The sequence below is a fragment of the Mesocricetus auratus genome, unplaced genomic scaffold, assembly GCF_017639785.1.
Source record: "Mesocricetus auratus isolate SY011 unplaced genomic scaffold, BCM_Maur_2.0 Super-Scaffold_100676, whole genome shotgun sequence".
Taxonomy (NCBI): Eukaryota; Metazoa; Chordata; class Mammalia; order Rodentia; family Cricetidae; genus Mesocricetus; species Mesocricetus auratus.
The window spans coordinates 50146886-50174026 of NW_024429266.1; the positions used below are offsets into that span (position 1 = coordinate 50146886).

Consider the following 27141-nt stretch of genomic DNA (forward strand, 5'->3'; position numbering starts at 1 on the left):
GTCCATATATGAGTGAGTACATACCATGTTTGTCTTTTTGTGACTGGGTTACAACACAGATGATGATTTTCTTCTAGTGCCATACATTTTCCTGAGAATATCAAGATTCCATTTTTTCCCACTAAGTGGTACTCCATGAGTAAATGTATCACATTTTCTCTATCTACTCTTCAGTTGAGAGGCATTTAGGTTGCTTCTACATTCTGGATATTACAAATAATGCTGCTATGAACATAGTAGAACACATGTCCTTGTATGAATTCACAGATTTGGGGTATATGCCTATGAGTGGAATTGCTGGATCTTCTGGTAGACTGATTTTCATTTCCCTGAGGAATCTCCATACTGATTTCCAAAGTTGCTCTACAAGCTGGAACTCCAACCAGTACTGGAGGAGTGTTCCCCTTTCTTCACATCCCCTCCAACATAAACTGTCATTGGTGTTTGTGATTTTAGCCATTCTGACAGGAGTGAAATGGTGTCTCAGTAGTTTTGATTTGTATTTCCCTGATGGCTAGGGATGCTGAGTACTTTCTTAAGTGTTTCACAGACATTTTAGACTACTCTATTGAGAATTCTCTATTTAGTTCTGTACCCCACTTTTTAATTGGATCCTTTGGTGTTTTGGAGACTTGCCTCTTGAGTTCTTTGTAAATTTTTGAGATCAGTCCTCTGTCATATGTAGGGGTAATGAATATCTTTTTCAATTATGTGGCCTGCTTTTTTGTCTTGTTGACTTTGTCCTTTGCCTTACAGAAGTTTCTCAATTTCAGGAGGTCCCATTTATTAATTGTCTATTTCAGTGTATGTGCTACTGTTATTATGATCAGGAAGCAGTCTCATATACCAGTTGATTCAAGGGGACCTCCCACTTTAACTTCTAAGCAGTTAGTGTGGCTGGATTTATATTGAGGTCCTTAATCCATTGGGACTTAAGTTTTGTGCATGGCAATCGCATGGATCTCTCTGCAGTTTTCCACATGCCAGAATCCAGTTATGCCAGCAACATTTGTTGAAGATGCTCTCTTTTTTCCAATGTATAATTTTAGCTTCTTTCTCAAAAATTAAGTGTTCATAGGTGTGTGGGTTAATATCAGGGTTTTCATTTTCATTCCATTGGTCTACCTATCTATTTTTGTGCCAATACCAAACTGTTTTCAGGATGATGGCTCTTGAAGTTAGGGGTGGTGATTCCTCTGGAAGTTCCTTTAATGTACAGGGTTGTTTTGGCTATCCTGGGTGTTTCATACTTTCATTGGCATGTCTTTTTTATGTTGGGAAAGTTTTCTCCTATGATTTTGTTGAATATGTTGAGTTGGGTTTCTTCACCTTCTTCTATACCTATTATTCTTAGATTTGGCCTTTTCATGTTGTCCCATATTTCCTGAGTATTTTGTGTTAGGGATTTGTTGGACTTAAGATTTTCTTTGGTTGATGAAACTATTTCTTCTAGTGAAACTTCAATGCCTGGGATTCTCTCTTGTATTCTGTTGGTAATACTTGCTTCTGTATTTCCTGATAATTTACTCATCTTTTCTAATGACATCATTCCTTCATACTGTATTTTTTAATTGACTCTATTTTAGCTTTAAAACCTTGCACTGCTTGAATTGTTTCTTGCAGTTTTGGGTTTGTCTTTTCTTCCTTTTCTTTAAAGGATTTTCTCATTTCTTCTTTTAGGATGTCTATCATCTTCATGAAGTTTTTTAAGGTTGTTCTCTTCTGCTTCATCTGTGTTGGGATGTTCAGGTCTTGCTGGTGTAGAGTCCCTAGACTCTGGGGTTTCATATTGGTTTTTCTGTTGTTGAACGTGTTCTAATATTGTTGTTTTCCCATCACTTCTTCCAGTGGGCCCTGGTGGAGTCTCTTCCTCTCCTGGTGGGTACAGGTCCAAGGTTCTCTTCAGGTGGGTGCAAGCAGGTCCAGTACTCTGATGGCTCTCACTGTGGGTACAGGCAGTTCTGAGGCACACCCTCTCCCAGTGGGTGGAAGCTGGATTAGCACAGTGCCATCATCAGACTCCAGGTGACTTGGTGAGCCAGGGAGAGCCAACCTGTCTGCAATTTCCAGCATACAATTTTAGATATAGTGAAGGACTCTTTGACAGCTGACATTTTAAAGACAGAATCTGTGATGCTACCATCTACTTCCAGGAACTATTAGAAAAATATAACTTGGAGGTGACTAGAGTCCCTATCAGGAAGCCAACAAGGCTAATTTACCTCTTATCAATAAATGTGTGTTTCTTCAAAAATGAGAATGAAAAATCAAGAATGTGTGGATAGAGAAACAATAAATACTCCAGTGTTTTGAAAAAGGAGAAACTCTGCCTGTCTGGATTGGCATCTTTCTGTTTAACAGCTAAGAGATTTACTAGCACTAGAAGGTTTCATTGTAGACATGCTTATTTTAATTTAGCCACTGCTTTAGTTAAGAAGGAAGAAAGAATGTGCCCTTTACCTCTCAGTTTATGTGATTAAAATTTCTGTTATGTACCTACAATCAATTATGTAGCTACATAAGTTACTTATATAGCCACAATCCACTAAAAATTTCATATTGTGTTTACCACTGCACTTTTATTGGTTCTGCTTGTGCTTGTACTTTGACTTGGTCTCTCAAACATCAAATATGTGTTCTCAGATTCAACAAAGGCATGTGGGCCTCCACCACCTATTGACAATGGAGACATCACCTCCTTCCCTCTATCCGTATATGCCCCATCATCATCAGTTGAATATCAGTGCCAGTCCTTGTACCAACTGCAGGGTAACAAGACAGTAACATGTAGAAATGGAGAGTGGTCTGAGAAGCCAAAATGTTTATGTGAGTACCTTGTTTTCATATATTCTGGCAATGTTAATATTCGAGTATGAAGATGGAAGTCAACTCATTTCATTTGAAAGTATATATGTCGGACTGGAGAGATGGCTTAGAGGTTAAGAGCACTGGCTACTTTTCCAGAGATCCTGAGATCAATTCCCAGCAACCACATGGTGCCTCCCAACCATCTGTAATGAGATCTAGTGGCCTATTCTGGCCTGCAGGCATACATGCAGGCATAATACTGTATAAATAATAAATAAATCTTTTTTAAAAAGTGTGTGCAAAAAAGTATATATTGTCAGATGTGATAAGTCCTGAAGAGGCACCCATATAAGAACTGAAAACAAATCTGATTAATAAATAAATGGGTATCACTATACAAAGTTATCACCCTTTTTCTATATGTTAATTCCATTTTTATAAGAACTAACAATAAAAGCAATCTCACTCATGGTAATCTAAAAAAATGTCAAGCAATGTATTTAACTGAATTGAATGACTTTTGAATGCTTAGGTTAATAGATGATAGAATCTCACAAAGCAAAAGAGGATAAAGAAATCTTATATGTTAGTGAGTTGAAAGAATTAATATTAAAATATTCATGTTTGCCAAAGCAATTAGGCAGACTCTATAAGACTCCATTAAAATATGGACAACATTCTTCACAGAGGTATGAGGAGTAATTTTAAAATTTGCATGGAAGTACAAAGAAAAGGAACTGAAACATAAAAAAATAGAGATATCATAATATTTTGTTTCAGGATACACCAGTAGTACAGCAACCAGAACATTATGACATTTGAATAAAAACTGAAGTGCAGAAAGAGACTATATAGTTGAGAAACTGATCTATGCATATAGAGTTAATTGTTGTTTATAGAGTTCTAAAAAATTATAGTGGAAAAAATAATACTATATTCCATATATTATACATGGAAAATTGAGATCCATATGGAGGTGATTAAAATTTGATTCCTGTCTCTCATCCTGGAAAAACAAATCACAGTGGATCAAACACAAAAATGTAATAACAAAGGATACTAAAAGGAAAAATAAAATGAAATACAGAAGTGGATTTAGACACTGAATTTTGGATGGGATCCCAAAACACAAAAGTAAATTCTTGGCAGTGGAGTTTATCACATGCAAGTACTTCTGTATCATAAGGAAGATAATCAATAAACTTAATACACTGACTCTAGAATGGGAGAAAATGGTTGTAAGCTATTCACTGTCAGTGATTTACTTGTGTAGTATTAGGTTTTCCTATGTCAAGAATATATGAAAATCATTAAATAATTTTTGCAAGATAAGTGAGTTTATAAAACCTGAGAATAAATGAAGAGATACGTACCAAAAGAATGAATACAAATGCCACTGAAGAAAATAATGCTTAATACCATAGCTTTCCTGGCACTGCCAATCAAAGTCAACATGAGATATCTTATCATCCACTTAGAATGGCATTACAAAGAAAGGAGTCATTAAAATAGCAAGTGCTTTTGACTGTATAGAGGGAAAGGAGCTCACAATTTGATGGTAGGAATGTGATTTGTGTAGTTACTATGGAGAACAATATGGATATTGATAAAATCTAAAATAGATCTACTATGTGTTCTTTTCTCGGGGTTGTTCAATTAATTATTAATTTCATCCAATGACTTACTGCTTAGAAGAACATACATTATAAAGCCACAATATATGAGAGATGACCATAAATCTGGATTACAGTAGAGTCTAAAAATTAATCTGTGTGCCATGTTGAATCAGGAGTAAGATAAAATTAATCCATCATAAATAGAAGATCTTGGGATAGGTTAAAGAGAGCTATGCTAATAATTATTTAGGATAGTTCTAAAATTACTGACTTTATTAATCAATGTTGTGAGTAGTATAAATCAACACTGTGATGGACTAACTATTACTGCTGATGAGGCCATGAACTGCATCTGGCACCATGTAAGATGTAAATTGAAGCTGCAGGAAGTGCTGATCACCTCTGGTGATCATGAACTTTACAGAATGTTGAGGTTGTATCAAAAATTATCTATAAAGTGGTAAAATAGATTCACCTGTGTCTACACACAAATGAAGATTAGTTTAGAGCTGGAGGAATGTGACAATAATGATATCTTTTAAAAGGAAACCTAAGGGAGCTACTTAATTTATTTTTTTAATTTAGGTTAGAAACGATCTTGTTTCGCATGTCAATCCCAGTTCCTTCTCCCTTCCCTCCTCCCGAGTCCTCCCCACCATGTCCCCAAAGTACGATTCTCAAATTTGCTAAAGAAGAACACTTAGAAAAACAGGAATTTTAATTTATAAACCATGTTACAAATGTATGGAAATTCATGAAAAATTTCTCTCACACTACAAAAAATAAAATGAATAACGGAGCTTAAGGCAATTTGTTATTGTTATACATTGTTTTTGATATTACTTTTAACATATTTACCTGATGTTTACTGAAGGAGAATCATATTTCATGAAAAAATAATTCTATTCTTATATTAAAGTACCACTTATAAGTAAGAAATAAGTATATAAAATTATAAATAAAAACTAAAGACAAAAATAATGAAGCATTACATGTAAAATTGTTAATACATTGAACAATATAGCCCTTCAATATAATTGTTCCAGCAATAGCTTCCTATGGTGATTTCATGTTATATTTCATCTCCAATTAGTGTAACTGCTTATATGTAAACAGTTATATTGGATGTTAAGAAAAATCTAAAATCCACTTCTTTCGTGAGATCTAAGATATAACTCGGTTCCATGAAGAAAGTCCTGCTCACATACTCAGTTGTCTGAATTCCTTGTCCCTGAATTAGTTTCCTTGTCCTGAAAACACTCTGTTTTCTCATGCAGTTATTTTAATTAATAGAAAGCAATTCACAGATACAGTGGTTTAGCTATGATATGAGCATTTTCATTTTGTTTTGTATTACAAGTGAAAACTTGTGATTTTCCACAAATCAACAATGGACATCTATATTATGAAGAGACCCGCAGACCCTACTTCCCAGTACCTATAGGCAAGCAGTTCAGCTATTACTGTGACAGCGGATTTGGGCTTCCTTCTGGGTACAGTTGGGACTACATGAAGTGCACCAAAGATGGGTGGGAGCCTGCAGTGCCGTGCCTCAGTAAGTCAATTTCTATATTAAATCATACTTGTTTTAAAGAGTGGAAAGAGTAGAGTACATACACAATACAGTTAAGTGTCACATGTCAAAAAGTAGATCAGCAGAAGAGTTTGTGAGCAAAGCAGACTAGTTTCTGTCCTTGGTGAGTAGCTGTTCATGAAATGCACATAAACAATAGGTATTATGAGAATACTTTTATTGCTTGTATATTTTATTTATAAAAACTAAAGATAAATGTTACTCTTTTAGATATTTGGTATTGGTTTTATTTTTGAATATCATGTATGATCATTAAATGGAGGTAATGATATAATTTGACTTAGTTCATTTTCAAGTAAATGAAAGTTTTAATATTCTTTTTAATTTACCATTTTTATGGTTATTAGGACAATGTGTTCTCCATGATGTGGAGAATGGGGAATCTCCATACTGGCAAAGAACATATGTACAGGACCAGTCTGTAAAAGTCAAGTGTCACTCTGACTACAGTCTTCCAAATGGCCTGGACACAATTTCGTGTACAGAGAATGGCTGGTCTCCTCAACCCAAATGCATCCGTATGAGTAAGTAACCAGCTCCAAGATCACAAGATGCTCTTGACTCCCTGTTCCATGTATAATGCATCGAGAGTATATAAATGGAATACAAAGGGCTCTTGATAGTATATATAAAAGTAAACATATCTAGAAGGCAATTAGGACATAATACAACAAAATATTGAGTAAACTTTTGTCTACTTCATAGTAGCATATGTTTTGAAACCATTTGTTATCTAACTTCTAACAATTTTAGAATTATAGTTACCACTAAACAAATAATAATAGAAGTACATATCATTGATTTATTACTTAAGTGTATTTTATATGGTTAATATTAGTGATCTGCTTAAATATATACAGAGGTTTTATTTAGTAGACTTTCATTCTTGCCAGCTTTGCCCATATTCTTAATTTTACATATATTCTCTAGGGTCTTTGTAAATTAGAATAATTTATATGAACACATCACTTTTTCATATTCATGTATCTTCTTATTTTTTAAGCTCTATCCAGATAGATCGCCTTAGCTTTTTTCCTCTAAGTAACTCAACAATTCTCAAACAATGACAGTTTTATTCTCAGTTTCCAAGGATTCATCTTGGTAAAGTAATTTATGTCAAGAATGAGTTCAAACATGCTTAGTGTCCAGGTCAATGGCTATGATAAAAATGAGTGTGTCACCTCTTTGTCCACTTAACTATTGGCAGTGTCCTTTGATTTACACACGCTTTTCAGTGAAGATCCCATTCACTAATTGTTGATCTTAATGTTTGTATTACTGGTTGGTGTTCTGTTCAGAAAGTTAAGTCGTTTGCCAATATGTTCAAGGTACTTTCTCTTCTGCAAGGTTCAATGTAACTGGATTCATGTTAAGGCCTTTGATCCACTAGGACTTGAGTTTTGCACAGCGATATAGATATGGATCTATTTGCATCCTTCTACTTGGTGAGATTCTTTGTTGAAGATGCTTTCTTTTTCCATTGTGTATATTTAACATCTTTATCAAAATCATGCATTCATAGATGTATGAATTTACATCTCGGTCTTTGGTTCAGTTTCATTGATGAACCTCTTTATTTTTGTTTCAAAGCAAAATGTTTTCATTACTGTAGCTCTGTAATACAGTGTAAAGTCAGGAATGCTGATATATCTGGGAGTTCTTTTATTGTATAGGATTGTTTAATCCATCCTATATTTTTGCATTTATGTTCATAAGGGAAATTGGTCTGTAATTCTGTATCTTTATTGAATCTATGTATGGTTGGCAATGATCCTTTTGTTTCTATTTTGTGGAATAAGTTAATGAGTATTTGTGATAGCTCTTCTTTGAAAGTCTTGTACAATGTATATTATGGTTGTTTAGCTTCTGTTTTTTGTGGGCCTCCTAACAGTGGGAATGCAGGTTTCTCTGACTTTTTCTCCTGTGCTTGATCCCTTTGTCTCCTTCTGGGTTATCTCATCCAGGGTTGATATGAGGGCTTGCGCCTTGTCCTGTTGTTGCTTATGATGCCTTCTGTGTTCTATGAACATCATTTGGTAAGGCCATATCTTTTATGAAGGGAAATAAAGCAGCAGAGGATCAGGGGATTTGGGTAGGTGGTTGGAAATACCTAGGAGACATAAAAGGAGGGAAGGTTGAGGTCAGAATATTCCAGAAAGAAGGATAAATTAAAAAAGGAAAGAAAGTCTAGTTTCATAATGCAATAAAACTCTCTGACCCTGGGATTTTTTAAATTATGATAATTTTGTTGTTTCCTATTTCACTAGGGGTAATAGGCCTATTTAAATTGCTTATCTGATCTTGATTTACCTTTCATAAGTGGTATCTGTCAATAAAATTGTTTTCTTTTATGTTTTGCAATGTTATAGAGAATAGTTTTTTTAATGTGTGACCTAAGGATTCTTTGGATTTCTTCGGTGTCTGTTGTTATATCCCTTTTTTATTTTGATAATTTGGTTATTCTGTCTCTCACCTAGTTGGAATGGAGAAGTATTTGTCTATCTTGTGATTTTTTTCAAAGAACCAACTTTGTTTCATTGAATCTCTGTATGGTTCTCTTTGCTTCTATTTTATTGATTTCAGCCCTGAGTTTGATTATTTCCTGCTATCTACTCCCCGCTGAGTGAGCTTGCTTCTTTTTCCTTTCAAGTGTGCTGTTAATTGCTAATATGAGATCTCTCTAGTTTTTTAATGTGGGTCTTAGTGCTATGAACTTTCCAGTTTCTCTATTTTCCTTGTGTCCATATGTTTAGTTGTGTTGTATATTCATTTTCATTGAATTCTAGAAAATCTTTAATTTCTGTCTTGACTCAGTTATCAGTCAGTCGAGACTTCTCCAGTTTCCATGAGTTTGCAAGCTTTCTGCTGTTTCTATTGCTGATATCCAGCTTTAATTATTGGTCTGAGAGGACTGCACATAGTTATTTCAATTTGTTTGTATCTCTTGAGACTTGCTTTGTGAAGAAGTACCTAGTTAATTTCAGGGATAGTTTGGTGAAGTGCTTAGAAAAGGGTATTTTTTTTCTATCTGGGTGAAATGTTCTAAGAATATCTCTTCAGGCAATAATGTGTGTTAACTCCAGTATTTCTCTGTTTAGTTTATGTTTAGATAGCCTGTCCGTTGGTTAGAGTGTGGTATTGAAGTTTACTACTATCAATGTATAGGATCAATATGTATTTTAAGCTTTAGTAATGCTTCCTTTACAAATGTGGATGCCTTTGTGTTTTTGGCACAGATAAAAAGAACTGAAATGCCTTGATGGATTTTTCATTTGACTAAGAAGTGTTCTTCAGTGTGTCTTTTGATAAATTTTGGGTTGAAATCTACTTTATTAGACATGAGAATGTCCATGAAAGCTTACTTCTTAGGTTCATTTAATTAGACAATCTTTTTCCAAACCTTTTCTCTAACATAATATCCAAGGTGTGTTTCTCGTATGCAGCAAAAGGAAGGATCTTTGTATTAGGCAAATGATCCCACTGATATTTAGAGTTATCAATGACCAATGTTTGTAAATTCTTGTTATTTTGTTGTTCACGGTGTTTGGGATGCTGTGTGTGTGTGTGTGTGTGTGTGTGTGTGTGTGTGTGTGTGTGTGTGTGTGTGTGTGCGTGTGTACTTCCCTTCTTTTGGTTTTGGTGGTATGAGATTATTTCTTGTGTTTCCATGGATGTGGTTAATCTTTTTCTTTACCTATTGTAGGGTTTGGTTGTTAAATAGGTATTGTTTAAATGAGACTTTATCATAGAATATTGTGTTTTCACCTTATATGTTATTGAAAGTTTTCCTGTATATAGAAATCTGGGCTTGCTTCCATTGTCACTTAAGAGTCTACTAGTTATCTGTCCAGGCCCTTCTGGCTTTTAAAGTCTCCACTGAGAAGTCAGGCTTATTTCTAATAGGTCTGTTTTTGTTTGTTACTTGCTCTTTTTCCCTTGCATATTTTTACTGTTCTTTCTTTGTTCTATATGCTTAGTGTTTTGATTTTTATGTGGTGAGGGGATTTTCTTCTCTTGTCCAAACTACTTGGTATTCTATATGTACCTTTACAGGTATCTTTTTCTTTGTGTTAGAATTTTTTTCTTCTATGATTTGTGTTAAAATAATTTCCAGGGTGGGGAAGAGGCTGGAGACATGGCTCACTGGTTAAGAACACTACCTGGTCTTCCAGACGTCCCGAGGTCAATTCCCAACAATCACATGATGGTCCACAATCATCTGTAATGAGATCTGGTTCCCTCTTCTGGCCTTCAGGGATACTTGCAGACAGAACAATATACATAATAAATAAATCTTTTTAAAAATATTTTCTTGGCCTTTGAGGTGGATTTTTTTCCTTATTCTATTCCTGTTGTTCCTCGGTTTGGTATTTCCATGGTGTCCCAGATTTTCTGGATGTTTTGTGGCAGAAACTTTTTACAATTAACATTTTCTTTGACCAATATATCTCTTTCTTCTATTGTATCTTCAACACTGAGATTTTTCTCTTCCATTCTTGTATTCTATTGGTGAAGCCTGCTTGGTTGTTCCTGTTTGCTTCCCTAGATTTTCTATTTCCAGAATTCCCTCAGTCTATTCTTTAGTGCTTTCTTTCTATTGTCAGGTCTTGAGCAATATTTTTTTGTTTCCTTCAACTGTTTGTTTGGTTTCTTCCTTGGCTTTCTTTAAAGGATTTATTTATTTTCTCCAATTTCTTGTTTGTCCTTTTTTTACTTTCTTTATGGGATTCATTCACTTCCTCTTTAGAGAACTCTATCATCTTCATAAAGTTGGTTTTAAGATCTTTTCCTTGTACTTTAGCTGTATTAGAATATTCAGGTCCCTCTGTAGCAGGATAGGTAGACGATGGTGGTGATGTTCTGCCCTGAATGTTACTGATTGTGTTCTTAAGCTAGCATCTATAGATTTCACTTTGGGTAATTATAGGTCTAGGTGTTGATTTCTGAGTTTGTGTTTGTCAATGGGAAGCAAAGCTTGATTTCAGTTTCCTGTCTTGTCTTCTGTTCTATGTGGCCTGTGGTTCTCCACATGGTTTGGGAGCTGGGACATGACAATTCAGAGAGGAGAGGGGATTGAGGATAGTGTTGGTGGTGGGGAGACCAAAAGCCATGCTGCAGGACTTGCCTTACCTAGAGTCCTGGCATGGCATTTGGTCATGCTCAACTACTTGTTCTTCTCATCAGTGTGGCCTGCATTTGAGCAGGGGGGTCACCTGAGTTGGAAATAGGGATGCAGCAACTTGGGTAGAGGTGGTGGGATGATTGAGGATTGTGTCTGTGGGAACCTAGGAACAGCCTACCTGTTCTTCTTGCTGGCATGGTCTGCGCTTGAACAGGAGAATTCTGCTCCAGTTAGGGACTTGGACATGACAGCTCAGGGTGGGGGATGGAGAGGGGAAGGATGGTGGTAGATTGGGTCTGTGGTAAATGAACCCAAGAAATGAAAGAGTCTGTGTGTGAGTTGCATACCTGTTTTTCAAGTTGGTATGTCCTGCATCATTGTCATTTGTTTGTGTGTGTCAATTAAAATGCCATTGCCTAAGCATAAAGCATACGTTCTTCTAGAAGTACATATTTTACAATTAGATGGGTTATTTTTGTATGTGTGTGAGAAAGAAGTTAAATCTTCTTATTTTGCACTTAATGTCTAACTGTTGATGTCCTATTTGATAAAAGACAGGCATCCACTAGGAAATTGCTACTGATTCTTCATAAATATATCCTGGTCCTATTTGTGTCTGTTTATTGGCTTCCTGCTGTTTTCAACTGTTCTGTGTGTTTCTAAATTCACCATCATCCCAACTTTCTTTTCTTTTGTTGTTGTTGTTGTTGTTTTTTTCAAGAGAGGGTTTCTCTGTGTAGCTTTGTAAATCCTGCTGTCCTCAAAGTCACAGAGATTCACCTGCTTCTGCATCCCAAATGCTGGGATCAAAGGTGTGTGCCAGCATTATAACCATAGGTTTCTTTAATCGCTATGGCAGACTTAAAATTTTGTAATATTGAAAAACCACTTCCTTTCTTTAAACAATTATATTTAAAATATTTAAAAGATAAACAAGTATTGATTGTAGAAATCTATTGTTTGAGACTTGCAATATTTCAATTAATCATGACAATATATAATCTTTTAATTAGGTTTGAAATCTGTATACCCTTAATCATTTTGAAGAATTTTCTTACTATTTTGGTCTATGGCAATGTGACTTTTAGAATGAGTTTGCTATTCTGAGATAAATTTGGAGACAATTAATATAGTATATATTAACTTTCTTATTCATGAGTATGATATATCTTTGTATTTACTTTTATACTTTGTTTCCTATTCCTTTGTTCTGCTGTATGCAGATCAAATATCCTATGTATTCTCAATAGGTGTTTAGCTAATTCATGTTTTTTATACTGAAGTAACTATATTCATCTTATCTATTTTTCTTGAGTGGTAGAGTTTATTGCTTTTACTAACCCTATTGGTTGTCAACTTGTCAAATTAATTGACATGAGTGCCCAAAATATTTCCCAATTGTTCTTTTAAAATAGGTAAAATAGTAAAATAATATAATTGAAATAATTGCTGGTATTGGTAATCTGTGCAATTTCTACTTTTTATGTAATAAGTATGTTTAAAATTTATTAATTTAAGAACTTTTTATACTATCAAAATTTAAAATTCATTTTATAAAGGAATGTGTCAGTGAATTACATATATAATTTCTTTTAATTTTCTGCTTGGTTATTTCTCTTCTTCTGAACCTGATCCCCCTCACTCCATTTACTCACTTTTACTTTCATTTCTGATTTCTTCTAGTACATTAAAAAGCCTCAGTTAACTCATGTAGTGCTATGTTCCTTTTCAATGTGAATGCTAAATGCAGCCAGCTTCCTCCATGCTCTTGATTGTCATCCCACAGATCTGTGTATTTGGTGTACCCATTGATACTTGTATGGTAGATAAGCATTAGCAAATATTTTTCTGGAAAGTTTTATTGAGAGATAAGTTGTTGCCAAAAATATATTTTCTTACACCTACACCACAATTCTTTGAGTAAAGCACCAACCTTCTGTTGGAACTCTTTCTACCAGGGCTTAGCATTGAAAACCTCTAGAAAAGGAAGACTGAGTTTGATTTATCATTTGGTTCCCTTTGACACTTTATTAGGCTGATATTGAGAGTTCTTTTTTTTATAATCCAACATGTTTGTTCTTCCAGGAGCTTTCTAAAGGATCATGGTGAATGATTTTAATTATTCCAGATCTTCATGTATAATGACTAATGGTCATTTTTAATAACTTTTTATATTGCAAATCCTTAAGCTATTGTGAATGCACTCATTTTTTTACTCCCTTTCTTTTTAGAGACATGTTTAGGTTAGACACAAAAATTGAAAATGAGTGTCTTTCTGAATATGCTCTTAAATTTTATCTAAATAGAAAAACAAAGTATAGGTACAAACAGTGATATTTAACATTGAATGGAGAAACATCAGGAACAATTACCTGCCTCCAAAAATGGATGGTTCTTTCAATACTCATGCATTAGTGAGTACTTCATTATGTTGCTGCCAATATACTGGTGATGTATAAGAGTTTAGCTTTATTCTCCTTTTTAGGTGGTTGATATTTCATTTGAAAGATGAGTTTCAATCTTCAGGAGAAAAAATTCACATGACTATTCAGTTTTCCTTTTGGACTCACTACAATATTGCAGATTATCAGTTCATTTCCATTTTCAATGATTTAGAACAGCATACAATTTTAAATCTAGTGAAGGATTCTTTGACAGCTGACATTTTAAAGATCTTTTGCCTTGTGTATCCAAGACTTTGTTCCAATATGCACTGATAAAATTTTAGTGAAGTTATGTTTCATGTTTTAAATCACAGAATATATGGTAACCTTTTTAATATGTATTTGACACTGTCAGTTAAAATCAATTTTGGAATGTCTCCCTCTTGGAAAATCTTTCCAAATATCTTGATATTGGAAAGAAAGAACAGTTTCCATGTGGAAGCAAATTTGGAGTTTTGAATTTTTCCTTGATATATGACCTACAATTAATAAAGGTTTTGGTTTTTTAATATTTTATTTAAATTAGAAACAAGCTTGATTCACATGTCAATCCCAGTTCCCTCCCTTCCCCTCCTCCCCTGCCCCCTACCAGCCCCTCTATCCCCCTACCCAATTGTAAATTCACTCCCCAGGGAGGGTGAGGCCCTCCTTGGGGGATCTCCAAAGTCTGTCATATCATCCAGGGCAGGGCCTAGGCTCTCCCCCATGTGTCCAGGCTGAGAGAGCATCCCTCCATGTGGAATGGGCTCCCAAACTCCATTTGTTTGCCAGGGATAAATACTGATGTACTACCAGAGGCCACATAGATTGCTGAGACCTCCTCACTGACACCCACTTTTAGGGGGTCTGGATCAGTCCCATGCTGGCCTTTCAGCTATCAGTCTGGGGTCCATGAGCTACCCCTTGTTCAGGTCAGATGTTTCTGTGGGTTTCACCAGCCTGGTCTTGACCCCTTTGCTCATCACTCCTCCCTCTCTGCAACTGGATTCCAGGAAATCAGATCACATTAGCTGTGGGTGTCTGCCTCTCATTCCATCAGTCTGGAAGAAGGATCTAGAATGACATATAAGGTAGTAGTCAATCTCATTACCAGGGAAGGGCATTTAAGTAGCCTCTTCACTATTGCTTTTATTGTCAGTTGGTGTCATCCTTGTAGATCTCTGGAAATCCCACTTGTACCAGATCACTCCTCAAACTTATAGTGACTCCCTGTATTATGGAATCTCTCATCCTGCTCTCTATTCTTCCCCCAGACTCAAACTTCCTGCTCCACCATGGCCTCCTCTCCCCTCCTCTTCTCCCGCTCTCTTTCTCCTCTCACCTTCCACAATGCTCCCAAGTTTTTACTCCCACCAGCAATGGAGGAGTGTTCCCCTTTCTTCATATCCTCTCCAACATACATTTTCATTGGTGTTTTTGATTTTAGCCATGCTGACAAGTTAAAGATGGTATCTCAGAGAAGTTCTGATTTGCATTTCTCTAATGGCTAAGGATGTTGAGTACTTTAAGTGTCTTTCAGCCATTTTAGATTCAGCTAATGAGAATTCTCTGTTTAGTTTCATACCCTACAATTTAATTGGATTATTTGGTCTTGAATTCTTTGTATATTTTTGAAATGAGGTCTGTGTCTGATGTGGGGTTGGTGAAGAACTTTACCCATTCTTTTTTTAATAAATTTTATTTAAATTACAAACAATCTTATTCTGAATATCAGTCCCAGTTCCCTCATCCTCCCATCCTCCCATGTCCCCCCACCAACCCCCTAGTCATCCCATCCACTCCCCAAGGAGGCTGAGTCCTTCCATGAAGGATCATCAAATTCTGTCGAGTCATTTGGGGCAGAACCTAGGTCCTCCCCTGTGTATCTAGGCTAAGAGAGTATCCCTCCATGGGAAATGAGCTCTTGAAATCTGTTTGTGCACAAGGGATACATCCTAGTCCCACAGCAAGAGGACCGATAGACTTCCCAGAGCTCCTAGATGACACCCACGTTCAAGGGATCTGGTTTGGTGCTATGCTGGTTCTCCAGCTGTCAGACTGCAGTCCATGAGTCCCACTTGCTCAGGTCAACTGTTCCTGTGTGTTTTCCCAGCATGGTCTTGAACCTATTGCTCTTTACTTCTCCTTCTCTAAAACTGGATTCCAGGAGTTTGGCTCAGTGCGTAATTATAGAACTCTGCTTCTGCTTCCATCAGCTACAGGATGAAGGTTCTAGGATGGCAATTAAGGTATTCATCATTCTCATTATAGGGGAAGAGAATTTAAGGCAGCCTCTCTACTATTGCTTAGAGTTTAGTTGGGGTTATTCTTATTGATCTCTGTACAATTCCCTAGTACCAGATTTCTCTTTAAACCTATAGTAGCTCCCTCTATTGAGGTATCTCTTTTCTTGCTCTCCTCTATTCATCTCCCTTCTCTGTCTTCCTGACCTGCCATGTTCTCCTCTCCCTCCTAATATCCCCTCCTCTATCTCCTACTTGTCTCCCATTCCCCATGCTCCCAATTTGTTCAGGGCCTCAGGTCCCTTTCCCCTCCACTGCAGGACTGAGTGTCTCTCTTCTGGTCCTCCTTGTTTCCTAGCTTCTCTGGAGGTTTGAACTGTAGGCTGGTAATCCTTCACTCTATGTCTAATATCCACATATGAGTGAGTACATACCATGTTTGTCTTTCTGTGACTGAATTAGTTAGGAAGGTTTCTTCTAGTTCCATCCATTTGCCTGCAAATTTCAAGAGTCCATTTTTTCCACTAAGTAGTACTCCATTGTGTAAAGGTCCCAAATTATGTATATTTACTCTTTGTTTAAGGGGCATCTAGGTTGCTTCCAGGTTCTGGTTATTACAAATAATGCTGCTATGAACATAGTTGTTGTATGAATGTGCATCCTTTGTGTATATGCCTAAGAGTTTTGGAATTGCTGGATCTTGAGTTAGACTGGTTCCCATTATCCACAGAAACAGCCATACTGATTTCCAAAGTGGCTGTACAAGTTTGCACTCCCAAAAGCAATGGAGAAGCATTCCCCTTTGTCCACATTCTCTCCAGCATAAACTGTCATTGGCTTTTTGATTTTAGCTAATCTGACAGGAGTAAGATGGTGTCTCAGAGTTGTTATGATTTGTATTTCCCTGATGGCTAAGGATGCTGAACAATTTCTTTCAACCATTTTACATTCCTATATTGAGAATTCTCTGGTTAGTTCTGTACCTCACTTTCTAGTTGAATACTTGTTGTTTCGACTAGCATCTTGAGATCAGCCCTCTGTCAAATATGCAGCTAGGAAATATCTTTTTCCATTTGTGAGCTGCCTTTTTGTCTTGTTGACTATGTCCTTTGCCTTACAGAAGCTTCTCGGTTTCAGGAGGTCCTATTTATTAACTGTCACTCTCAGTGGCTGTGCTACAGGTGTTAATTTCAGGAAGTGGTCTTCTGTACCATTCGTTCTAGGGTACTTCCCACTTTCTCTTCTAAGAGGTTCAGTGTGGCTGAAATTATGTTGCGGTCTTTGATCCATCTGGACTTAAGTTTTGTTCATGGTAATACATATGCATCTATCTGAGATCTTCTACATGTCAGCATCCAGTTGTGACAGCACCATTTGTTTCTTCTATGATCCAATCAACTTGGTGTTCTATATGCTTCTTGTAACTTTATAGGTATCTATTCCTTTATGTTAGAAATTTTTCTTCTATGATTTTTGTTAAATATTTTCTTGGGGATGAGGAAGAGCCTGGAGAGATAGTTCAGTGGTTAAGAATACTAACCACTAACTGGTTAAGATGATCTTCAAGAGGTCCCAGAAATCACATATTGGCCTACAATTACCTGTAATGATGTCTGGTACCTTCTTCTGGTCTTCAGGGTTACATGCAGACAGAACTCCCTATACATACTAAATAAAAAATAAATCTTTGAAAGGATTCCCAGCCTACAAACCATACTGCCAGAGAAGCTAGGAAACAAGGAGGTCCCTAAGAGAGACATAAATGGTCCCCCAGAGAAGGGGAAAAGGACAAGATCTCCTAAACTAATTGAGAGATTGGGGGAAGGAAGGGGGAGTTAGGAGAAAGAGAAGATGAGAAGAGGAGGAGAGAGGAGAATATGAGAGAGCAGGAAGATTGATTAAGGGAAGGATAAAGGAGAGCAGGAAAAAACACACCATAATATAGGGAGCCATTATACATTTAAAGACAAATCTGACACTAGGGAAATGTCCAAAGATCTACAAGAATGACCCCAAATAAGAATCTAAGCAATAATGGAGAGGCTACCATAAATGTTCTTCCCCTATAATGAGATTGAAAACTACCTTAGACCCTTCATCCAGTAGCTGATGGAAGCAGAAGCAGACACCTACAGCCAAACACTGAGCTGAATTCCTGGAATCCAGTTGCAGAGAGGGAGGAGTTAAAAGCAAAGAGGTCAAGACCAGGCTGGAGAAACCCACAGAAACAGCTGACCTGAACAAGGGGGAGCTCATGGACTGATAGCTGAAAATCCAGCATAGGACACACCCTGACCCCTGAACATGGGTGTCAGTTAGGAGGCCTGGGCAATCTATGGGTCCTCTGGTAGTGGTTCAGTATATATCCCTATTATACTAATTGACTTTGGGAACCCATTCTACATAGAGAGATACTCTCTTAACCTAGACACATCGGGGAGGGTCTAGTCCCTTCTCCCAATGATATGACAGAATTTGAAGTTCCCGCATGGAATGACACACTCTCCCTGGGGAGCAGAAAGGGGATGAGATAGGGGGTTAATGGGGGACAGGGGAGGAGACGAGGGAGAGGCAACTTGGACTGACATGTAATCCAATTGTTTCTAATTTTAAAAGAAAAAGAAAAAGAAATCTTCTGAGCCTTTGAGATGAGATTTTTTTTCCTTATTCTATATCTGCTGTTCCTAGGTTTGGTCTTTCCATAGTGTCCCACATTTTCTGGATATTTTGTCAGAAATTTTTTTAAATTTATCATTTTCTTTGTCCAATGTAAACTGTTTCTTCTATTGTATCTTGAAGACCTGAGATTTTTCTCTTCCATTCTTGCTTTCTATTGGTTAAGCTTGCTTGGTTATTCCTATTTACTTCCGTAGATTTCAATTTCCAGAATTTGCATAGATTTTTCTTTAATGCTTTTTTTTCCATTTTCAGGTCCTGAGCAATTTTATCTGTTTCCTTCAAATGTGTGTTTGGTTTTTTTCCTGGCTTTCTTTAAGGGATGTAATCATTTTCTCCAATGTCTTGTTTGTCTTTTCTTTACTTTCTTTAAGAGATTCATTCACTTCCTCTTTAAAGAATTCTCTCATCTTCATTACGTTGGTTTTAAAGTCTTTACCTTGTGTTTGAGCTGTATTGGAATATCCAGGACTTACTATAGTAGCTATATACATATAGCAGCTATAAACACCCCATGCTGTTTTTGAGCTAGCAACTATAGTTCTCAATTTGGGGTAATTATAGATCTAGGTATTGATTTCTGAATTTATGTTTGTTGGACTGGAAACAAAAGCCTGATTTCAGGTTCCTGTCTACTCTTCTAGTGTGTGTGGCCTATGGTTGAGCAGGGGTTCTCCACCTAGTTTGGGGGCTAGGACATGACAATGTGGAGTGTTGGAGTTGAGGAGACCAAAGGCCATCCTGGAGGATTTGGCTTACCTGGAGCTCTGGCATGGCCTTTGGTCAAGCTCACCTACCTGTTCTTCTCATCAGTGTGACCTACATTTGAGCAGAGGATCCACCTGAATTGGAAACATGGATGAAACAACAAGGGTGGAGAAGGAGAGATGGTGGAGGATTGTGTCTGTGGGAACCTAGGAACAGCCTACCTGTTCTTTTTGCTGGCATGGTCTGCACTTGAGCAGAGGATGTCTGCCCAAGTTATAGACTTGGACATGACTGTGGGGAGAGAGAATCATGGTGGACTGGGTCTGTAGAAATTAAATGCAAGTAAGTAGAGAGTTCTGTGTGTTGGCTGCATACCTGTTTTTCAGGGTGGTATGTCCTGCCTTATTGATCGCTTGTTTGTGTGTTTCAATTAAAATGTCATTACCTAATCCTAAAACAAATATTCTTCTAAATTTTCATATTTTACATTTAGATGTTGATCAATATTAGGTTAGGTTTTATGAATGAGAGAAATAATTTTAAGCTTTTTATTTTATCCTGGTCCTATTTGTGTCTTTTTTTTAGTCTTGTCCTTTCCCATTGCTCTGTGTTTTTCTACATTCATTACCATCACTTTTCTTTTGTTTTCTTTCTTTCATTTTTTTTCTTTTTGTTTTTTTCAAGATAGCCTTATTTTGTGTATCTTTGTAAACCAGGCTGGCCTCAAACTCACAGAGATCCACCTGCCTCTGCCTCTGACTCCCAAGTGCTGGGATCAAAGGCATGTGCCACGACCATCCAGATTATCATCACAGGATTCTTTAATGACTATGGAAGACTTAATATCTTGTAATATTGGACAACTCTTCCTTTCTTATTAAACAATTATATTTAAAATAATTAAATGATAAATAATGTATAGGTTGTACAAGCCTATTTGAGAATTGTGATATTTCTGTTAATCAAGACAAAATATAATCTTTAAGTTAGGTTTGAAATACTATATCCTTGAGCATTTTGAAGTATTTTCTTACTATTTTGGCCTCTAACCATGTGACTTTTAGAATGAGTTTGCTATTCTGAGATCAATTTGCAGACAATATAGTATAATTTAATTTTCTTATTCATGATTATAATTATATCTTTGACTTTACATACATGTTTTGTTTCCTATAGATCTGTTCTGTTGTATGCAGCTCAAATATCCTGTGTGTTATCAGTAAATGTTTAGCTAATTCATGTTTTTTGTACTATAGCTACTCTATTCAGCTTATCTATTTTTCTTGAGTGAATGGTAGAGTCTATGGCTTTTACTAACTCCATTAGTTACCAACTTATCAAATTAATAGATATGAGTGACCAAAATATTCCCCAATTGTTCTTTTAAAATAACCAAAAGAGGCAGGTGAGATTGGGTCTCTGGCAAGGACCGCCCGCCCTTCCCCCATCCCGCTTGATTTTGGGGCCATTCCCGGCATCCAGAAGACCCGCCCACACAGGAAAGACATCGGCCCCTCCAAGACCCCAACCCCAGCGAGTCCAGCTTCAGGAAAGACATCAGCCCTTCCAAGACCCCAACCCCAGTGAGTCCAGCTTCAGGAAAGACATCAGCCCTTCCAAGACCCCAACCCCAGTGAGTCCAGCTTCAGGAAAGACATCAGCCCTTCCAAGACCCCAACCCCAGCGAGTACAGCTTCAGGAGACCTGCCCACACAGCAAAGAAGTCAACAATTCCAAGACCCCAACCCCAGTGAAACTAGCTTCAGGAAAGACATCAGCCCTACCAGGACCCAAACTCCGTGTCAGCATCCCAAGCTTCAGCTGCAGGAAGGAAGGAGACCAGTGGAGATGCAAGACCCCACCAGCACCCACTGAAAGAAGAGATGGGAAGAAGACAGAATAAGAGATCACTCAGCAATAGAAACACCAACATGACCCCACCAGAATCCAGGGATCCAACACCAGCAAGACCCGAAAAGCACTACATAGACGAAGAAGAGGAGACAGACCTTAAAAATTATTTCATGAAGATGATGGAGACCCTCAAAGAAGAAACGAGGAAATCCCTTAAAGAAATAGAAGAAAAAACAAACAAAAAAATCCATGAAATGGGGGAAAATTCAAGAAATAAACAAATTTCTCAAAGAATCTAAAGGGCACCAAGAAAGAACAACCAAAAAAATGAAGGAAACAACTCAAACAGTTGAAGGATTGAAAGCTGAAATAGAAATGATAAAGAAAACACAGAATGAAGGGATGCTGGAAATAGAAAAGCTGGGTAAACGATCATGAACTACAGATGCAAGTATCACCAATAGAATACAAGAGATAGAAGAGAGAATCTCAGGTGTTGAAGACTCATTAGAGGATATAGAGTCGTCAACCAAAGAAAATCTCAAAACCAACAAATCCTTAACACAAAATATCCAGGAAATATGGGACACCGTGAAGAAGCCAAACCTGAGAATAATAGGTATAGAAGAAGGTGAAGAAATTCAACTTAAAGGTACAGAAAACATATTCAACAAAATCATAGAAGAAAACTTCCCTAACCTAAAGAAAGATATGCCTATGAAAGTACAAGAATCTTACAGAACACCAAATAGGCTCGACCAGAAAAAGAAGTCACCTCGCAATATAATAATCAAAACATCAAACCTACAGAGTAAAGAGAAAATATTAAGAGCAGCTAAAGAAAAAGGCCAAGTAACATACAAAGGCAGACCTATCCGAATTACACCTGATTTCTCAGTGGAAACGATGAATGCCAGAAGATCCTGGACAGATGTCCTACAAACGCTAAGGGAACAAGGATGCCAGCCCAGATTACTATATCCAGCAAAGCTCTCAATTACCATAGGGGGAGAAAACAAAATATTCCATGACAAAGCCAGATTTAAACAATACATATCCATGAATCCAGCTCTACAGAAAATGCTAGAAGGAAAACCTAGAGCCAAGGAAGATAACTACATTCACAAAGACACAGGCAATATATAATGACACTTTACAAAACACGAAAAGAAAAAGGGAGGAGAAACTACACAAAATAACTTCACTAACAATAAATCAAGCACAAGCAAGGATCACCAATCAATGGTCATTAATATCCCTCAATGTCAACGGCCTTAACTTGCCTATAAAAAGACACAGACTAGCAGAATGGATACGAAGACAGAACCCTTCCATCTGCTGCATACAAGAAACACATCTCAACATCAAAGACAGACGTTATCTCAGAGTAAAGGGTTGGGAAAAAATCTTCCAATCAAGCGGTCCCAAGAAACAAGCGGGTGTAGCAATCCTAATATCTAACAAACTAGACTTCAAATTAAAATCAATCAAAAGAGATGAAGAAGGACACTTCATATTCATCAAAGGAGAATTCAACACTCCGCTCTCACCACTAGACAGGACCTCCAGACAGAAACTTAACAAAGAAACAAAAGAACTAATAGAAGTTATGACCCAACTGGGTTTAACAGACATCTATAGAACATTCCACCCAAATACAAAGGGATATAGCTTCTTCTCGGCACCACATTGATCCTTCTCTAAAATTGACCATATAATAGGAAACATAGCAAATCTCCACAGATACAAAAAAATTGGAATAACCCCCTGCATCTTATCAGACCACCATGCATTAACATTAGAATTCAACAATAACACAAATCGCAGAAACCCTACAAACTCATGGAGATTGAACAATGCACAATTGCACCATCCCTGGGTAAAGGAACAAATAAAAAAAGAAATTAAAGACTTCCTTGATTTCAATGAGAATGAAGACACAACATACACAAACTTATGGGACACTTTGAAAGCAGTGCTGAGAGGAAAGTTTATATCACTGAGTGCCCACATGAAAAAACTCGAGAACAGTCATACTAGAGAATTAATAGCACAGCTGAATGTTCTAGAACAAAAAGAAGCAAACTCCCCCAGGAGGAGCAGAAGCCAGGAAATAATCAAATTGAGGGCTGAAATCAATCAAGTAGAAACCAGAAAAACACTGAGAAGAATCAATGAAACAAAGAGTTGGTTCTTTGAGAAAATCAACAAAATAGATAAACCTCTGTCCAAACTAACCAAAAGACAGGGGGAGAGCATGCTAATTAACAAAATCAGGGATGAAAAAGGGGACATAACAACCGACTCTGAGGAAATCCAGAGAATCATCAGGGCATACTTTGAAAATCTGTACTCCACAAAATTTGAAAATATAAAGGAAATGGACAATTTCCTGGATAGATATCACTTGCCAAAACTCAATCAAGAACAGATAAACAATCTAAACAGACCTATAACCCCTGATGAAATAGAAGCAGTCATCAAAAGTCTCCCAAATAAAAAAAGCCCAGGCCCAGATGGCTTCAGTGCAGAATTCTACCAGAAATTCAAAGAAGAGCTAATTCCAATACTCCTCAAAGTATTCCACACAATAGAAGCAGGAGGCTTACTGCCAAACTCTTTCTACGAGGCTACAATTACCTTGATACCCAAGCCACACAAAGACACAACTAAGAAAGAGAACTATAGACCAATTTCCCTCATGAACATTGATGCAAAAATACTCAATAAAATACTCGCAAACCAGATTCAAGAACACATCAGAAAAATCATCCACCATGATCAAGTAGGCTTCATCCCAGGAATGCAAGGATGGTTCAACATTAGAAAATCTATCAATGTAATCCACCATATTAACAATCTGCGAAAGAAAAACCACATGATCATCTCACTAGATGCTGAAAAAGCCTTTGACAAAATCCAGCACCCCTTCATGATAAAGGTCCTAGAGAGATCAGGGATAACAGGAATGTACCTGAATATAATAAAAGCAATATACAGTAAACCAACAGCTAACATCAAACTAAATGGAGAGAAACTCAAAGCAATTCCTCTAAAATCAGGAACAAGACAAGTCTGTCCACTCTCTCCATATCTCTTCAATATTGTACTTGAAGTTCTAGCTACAGCAATAAGACAACAAAAGGAGATAAAGGGGATACAAATAGGAAAAGAAGAAGTCAAACTTTCACTATTTGCAGATGATATGATAGTTTACATAAGTGACCGAAAAAACTCTGCAAGATTACTCCTAGAGCTGATAAACACCTTCAGCAATGTGGCAGGATACAAGGTAAACTCAAAAAAATCAGTGGCTCTATTATATACAGATGATGAAGTGACTGAGAAAGAAATCAGAGAAACATCACCCTTTACAATAGCCAAAAACAGCATCAAATATCTGGGGATAATGTTAACCAAGGAAGTGAAAGACCTGTATATCAAGAACTTTGTGTCTTTAAAGAAAGAAATCAAAGAAGATACCAGAAAATGAAAAGATCTCCCATGCTCTTGGATTGGTAGGATCAACATAATAAAAATGGCAATCTTGCCAAAATCAGTCTACAGATTCAATGCAATCCCTATCACAATTCCATCACAATTCTTCAAGGACCTGGAAAGAACATTAATCAACTTTATATGGAAAAACAAAAGGCCCAGGATAGCTAAAACATCCCTATACAATAAAGGAACTTCAGGAGGCATCACCATACCTGACTTCAAGCTCTATTATAGAGCTATAGTCCTGAAAACAGCTTGGTATTGGCACAAAAATAGGCAGGTAGACCAATGGAACCCAATTGAAAGCTCTAATTTTAACCCACACACCTATGAACACTTGATTTTTGACAAAGAAGCTAAAAATGTACAATGGAAAAAAGAAAGCATCTTCAACAAATGGTGCTGGCATAACTGGGTACTGGTATGCAGAAGACTGCAGATAGATCCATGTTTATCGCCTTGTACAGAACTTAAGTCCAAATGGATCAAAGATCTCAACATAAATCCAGCCACACTGAAACTTTTACAAGTGAAAGTGGGAGATACTCTTCAACGAGTTGGTACAGGAGACCACTTCCTAAACATAACACCAGTGGCACAGGCACTGAGATTGACAATTAACAAATGGGACCATCTGAAACTAAAAAGCTTCTGTAAGGCAAAGGACACAGTCAAAAAGACAAAAAGGCAGGCCACAGAATGGGAAAAGATATTCACTAACCCTACATCTGACAGAGGGCTAATCTCCAAAATTTACAAAGAACTCAAGAAACAAGTCTCCCAAAACACCAAAGGATCCAATTAAAAGGTGGGGTACAGAGCTAAATAGAGAATTCTCAGTAGAGGAGGCTAAAATGGCCAAGAGACACTTAAGAAAGTGCTCAACATCCTTAGCCATCAGGGAAATGCAAATCAAAACAACTCTGAGATACCATCTTACTCCTGTCAGAATGGCTAGAATCAAGAACACCGAAGACAATTTATGCTGGAGAGGATGTGGAGAGAGAGGAACACTCCTCCACTGCTGGTGGGAGTGCCGACTCATACAGCCTCTTTGGAAATCAGTATGGAGATTCCTCAGGAAAATGGGAATTAACATACCACTAGACCCAGCAATTCCACTCTTAGGCATATATCCAAATGAGGCAAGTTCATACAACAAGGGCATCTGCTCCACTATGTTCATAGCAGCATTATTTGTAATAGCCAGAACCTGGAAGCAACCTAGATGCCCCTCAACTGAAGAGTGGATAGAGAAAATGTGGTACATTTATACAATGGAGTATTACTCTGCAGAAAAAAACAATGGAATCTTGAAATTTGCAGAGAAATGGATAGCACTGGAAGAAACCATCCTGAGTGAGGTAACCTAGTCGCAAAAAGACAAACATGGTATGTACTCACTCATATATGGATTTTAGACATGGATCAGTGCCAGTCTGCACTTCCACTGATAGAGAGTCTGGGAAACAGGAAAGAACCTAAAAGATATGCATATATGCATAGTACCCAAGAGAAGAGGATGGAGACAAGATCCCCTGAATGGATGGGGAACACGGCGAGGGGTGGTGGGGAGCGGGACCTGGCAAGAAGAGAGGGGGTGAAGAGCAAGAGAGTTGGTCATGGGGGAAAAGGAAGTTGAGGGGGTGAGGGTGGAATAGGGGGAATAGGGAATCATAGGATCGAATACAGATCAGGCACCAGAGCGACCTCGAGTGATCTAAAGTGATAACACCAATTGGCAAGCTAAGCAATAGTGGAGAGACCACCTCGAATGCCCATTCTTGATAATGAACTTGATGTCTATAACCATCTGGGAGCCTTCATCCTGTGACTGATGGAAGCAGAGGCAAACACACAATTAATCACTGAACTGAACCCAAGAAACCCAGTGACAGAGAGAGAGGAGTGATGAGCAAATTGGCAAAGAATGGGCTGGCAAAAGCAGCAAAGACAGCTGATCTGAACAAGGGAGAGCTCCTGGACCCCAGACTGACAGTGGGGAGGCCAGCATGGGACTGATCTGGACCCCCCAAATGTGAGTGTCAGCAAGAAGGCCTGGGCAACCTATGGGGCCCTGAGCTGTGGATCAGTGTCTATCCCTGATATACAAACAGTCTTCGTGTGCCTATAGCACAAAGAGGGATGCTCTCTCAGCCTGGACTCTTAGGGGAGTGCCTGGCCCCTACCCAGAGTAAAATGACAGACTCTGATATCCCTTATGTGGAAGGATTTGGCAATAGGATAGGAGGGTGGGGAGGAAGGTGAGTGCGGGAGGAGGGGAGGGAGAGGGAACTGGGATTGACATGTAAAACAAGCTATTTAAAATTTTTAAAAAATGATAAAATAAAAATAAAATAAAATAAAATAAAACAATTAGAAAAAATGGGATTACAGGTGTGACCCCCCCACACCAACCTGGCCCACATGTATTACTAGAAAGTTTGATTTAAATTAATAGTATTTGTGTAAAAAAAAAAACCAAAAGAGTGAAAGAGTATAATTACCATAATTACTGATATTGGTAATCTGTGCCATGTCTACTTTTTATCTAATAAATCTGTTTAAAATTTATTGCCTTAAGAACTTTTTATAC

The 27141-nt window shown here is 37.3% G+C and overlaps 1 protein-coding gene across 1 annotated transcript in view; it reads left to right on the forward strand.

Moving 5' to 3' along the window:
• LOC101830867 (complement factor H-related protein 4) overlaps window positions 1-27141 on the forward strand; it is a 45269-nt gene that overhangs the window by 12452 nt on the left and 5676 nt on the right. The window contains 5 exon segments of the mRNA XM_040737039.1: window positions 2644-2826; window positions 4321-4323; window positions 5785-5983; window positions 13384-13522; window positions 13524-13554. Coding sequence (XP_040592973.1) covers window positions 2644-2826; window positions 4321-4323; window positions 5785-5983; window positions 13384-13522; window positions 13524-13554 — 555 coding nt within the window.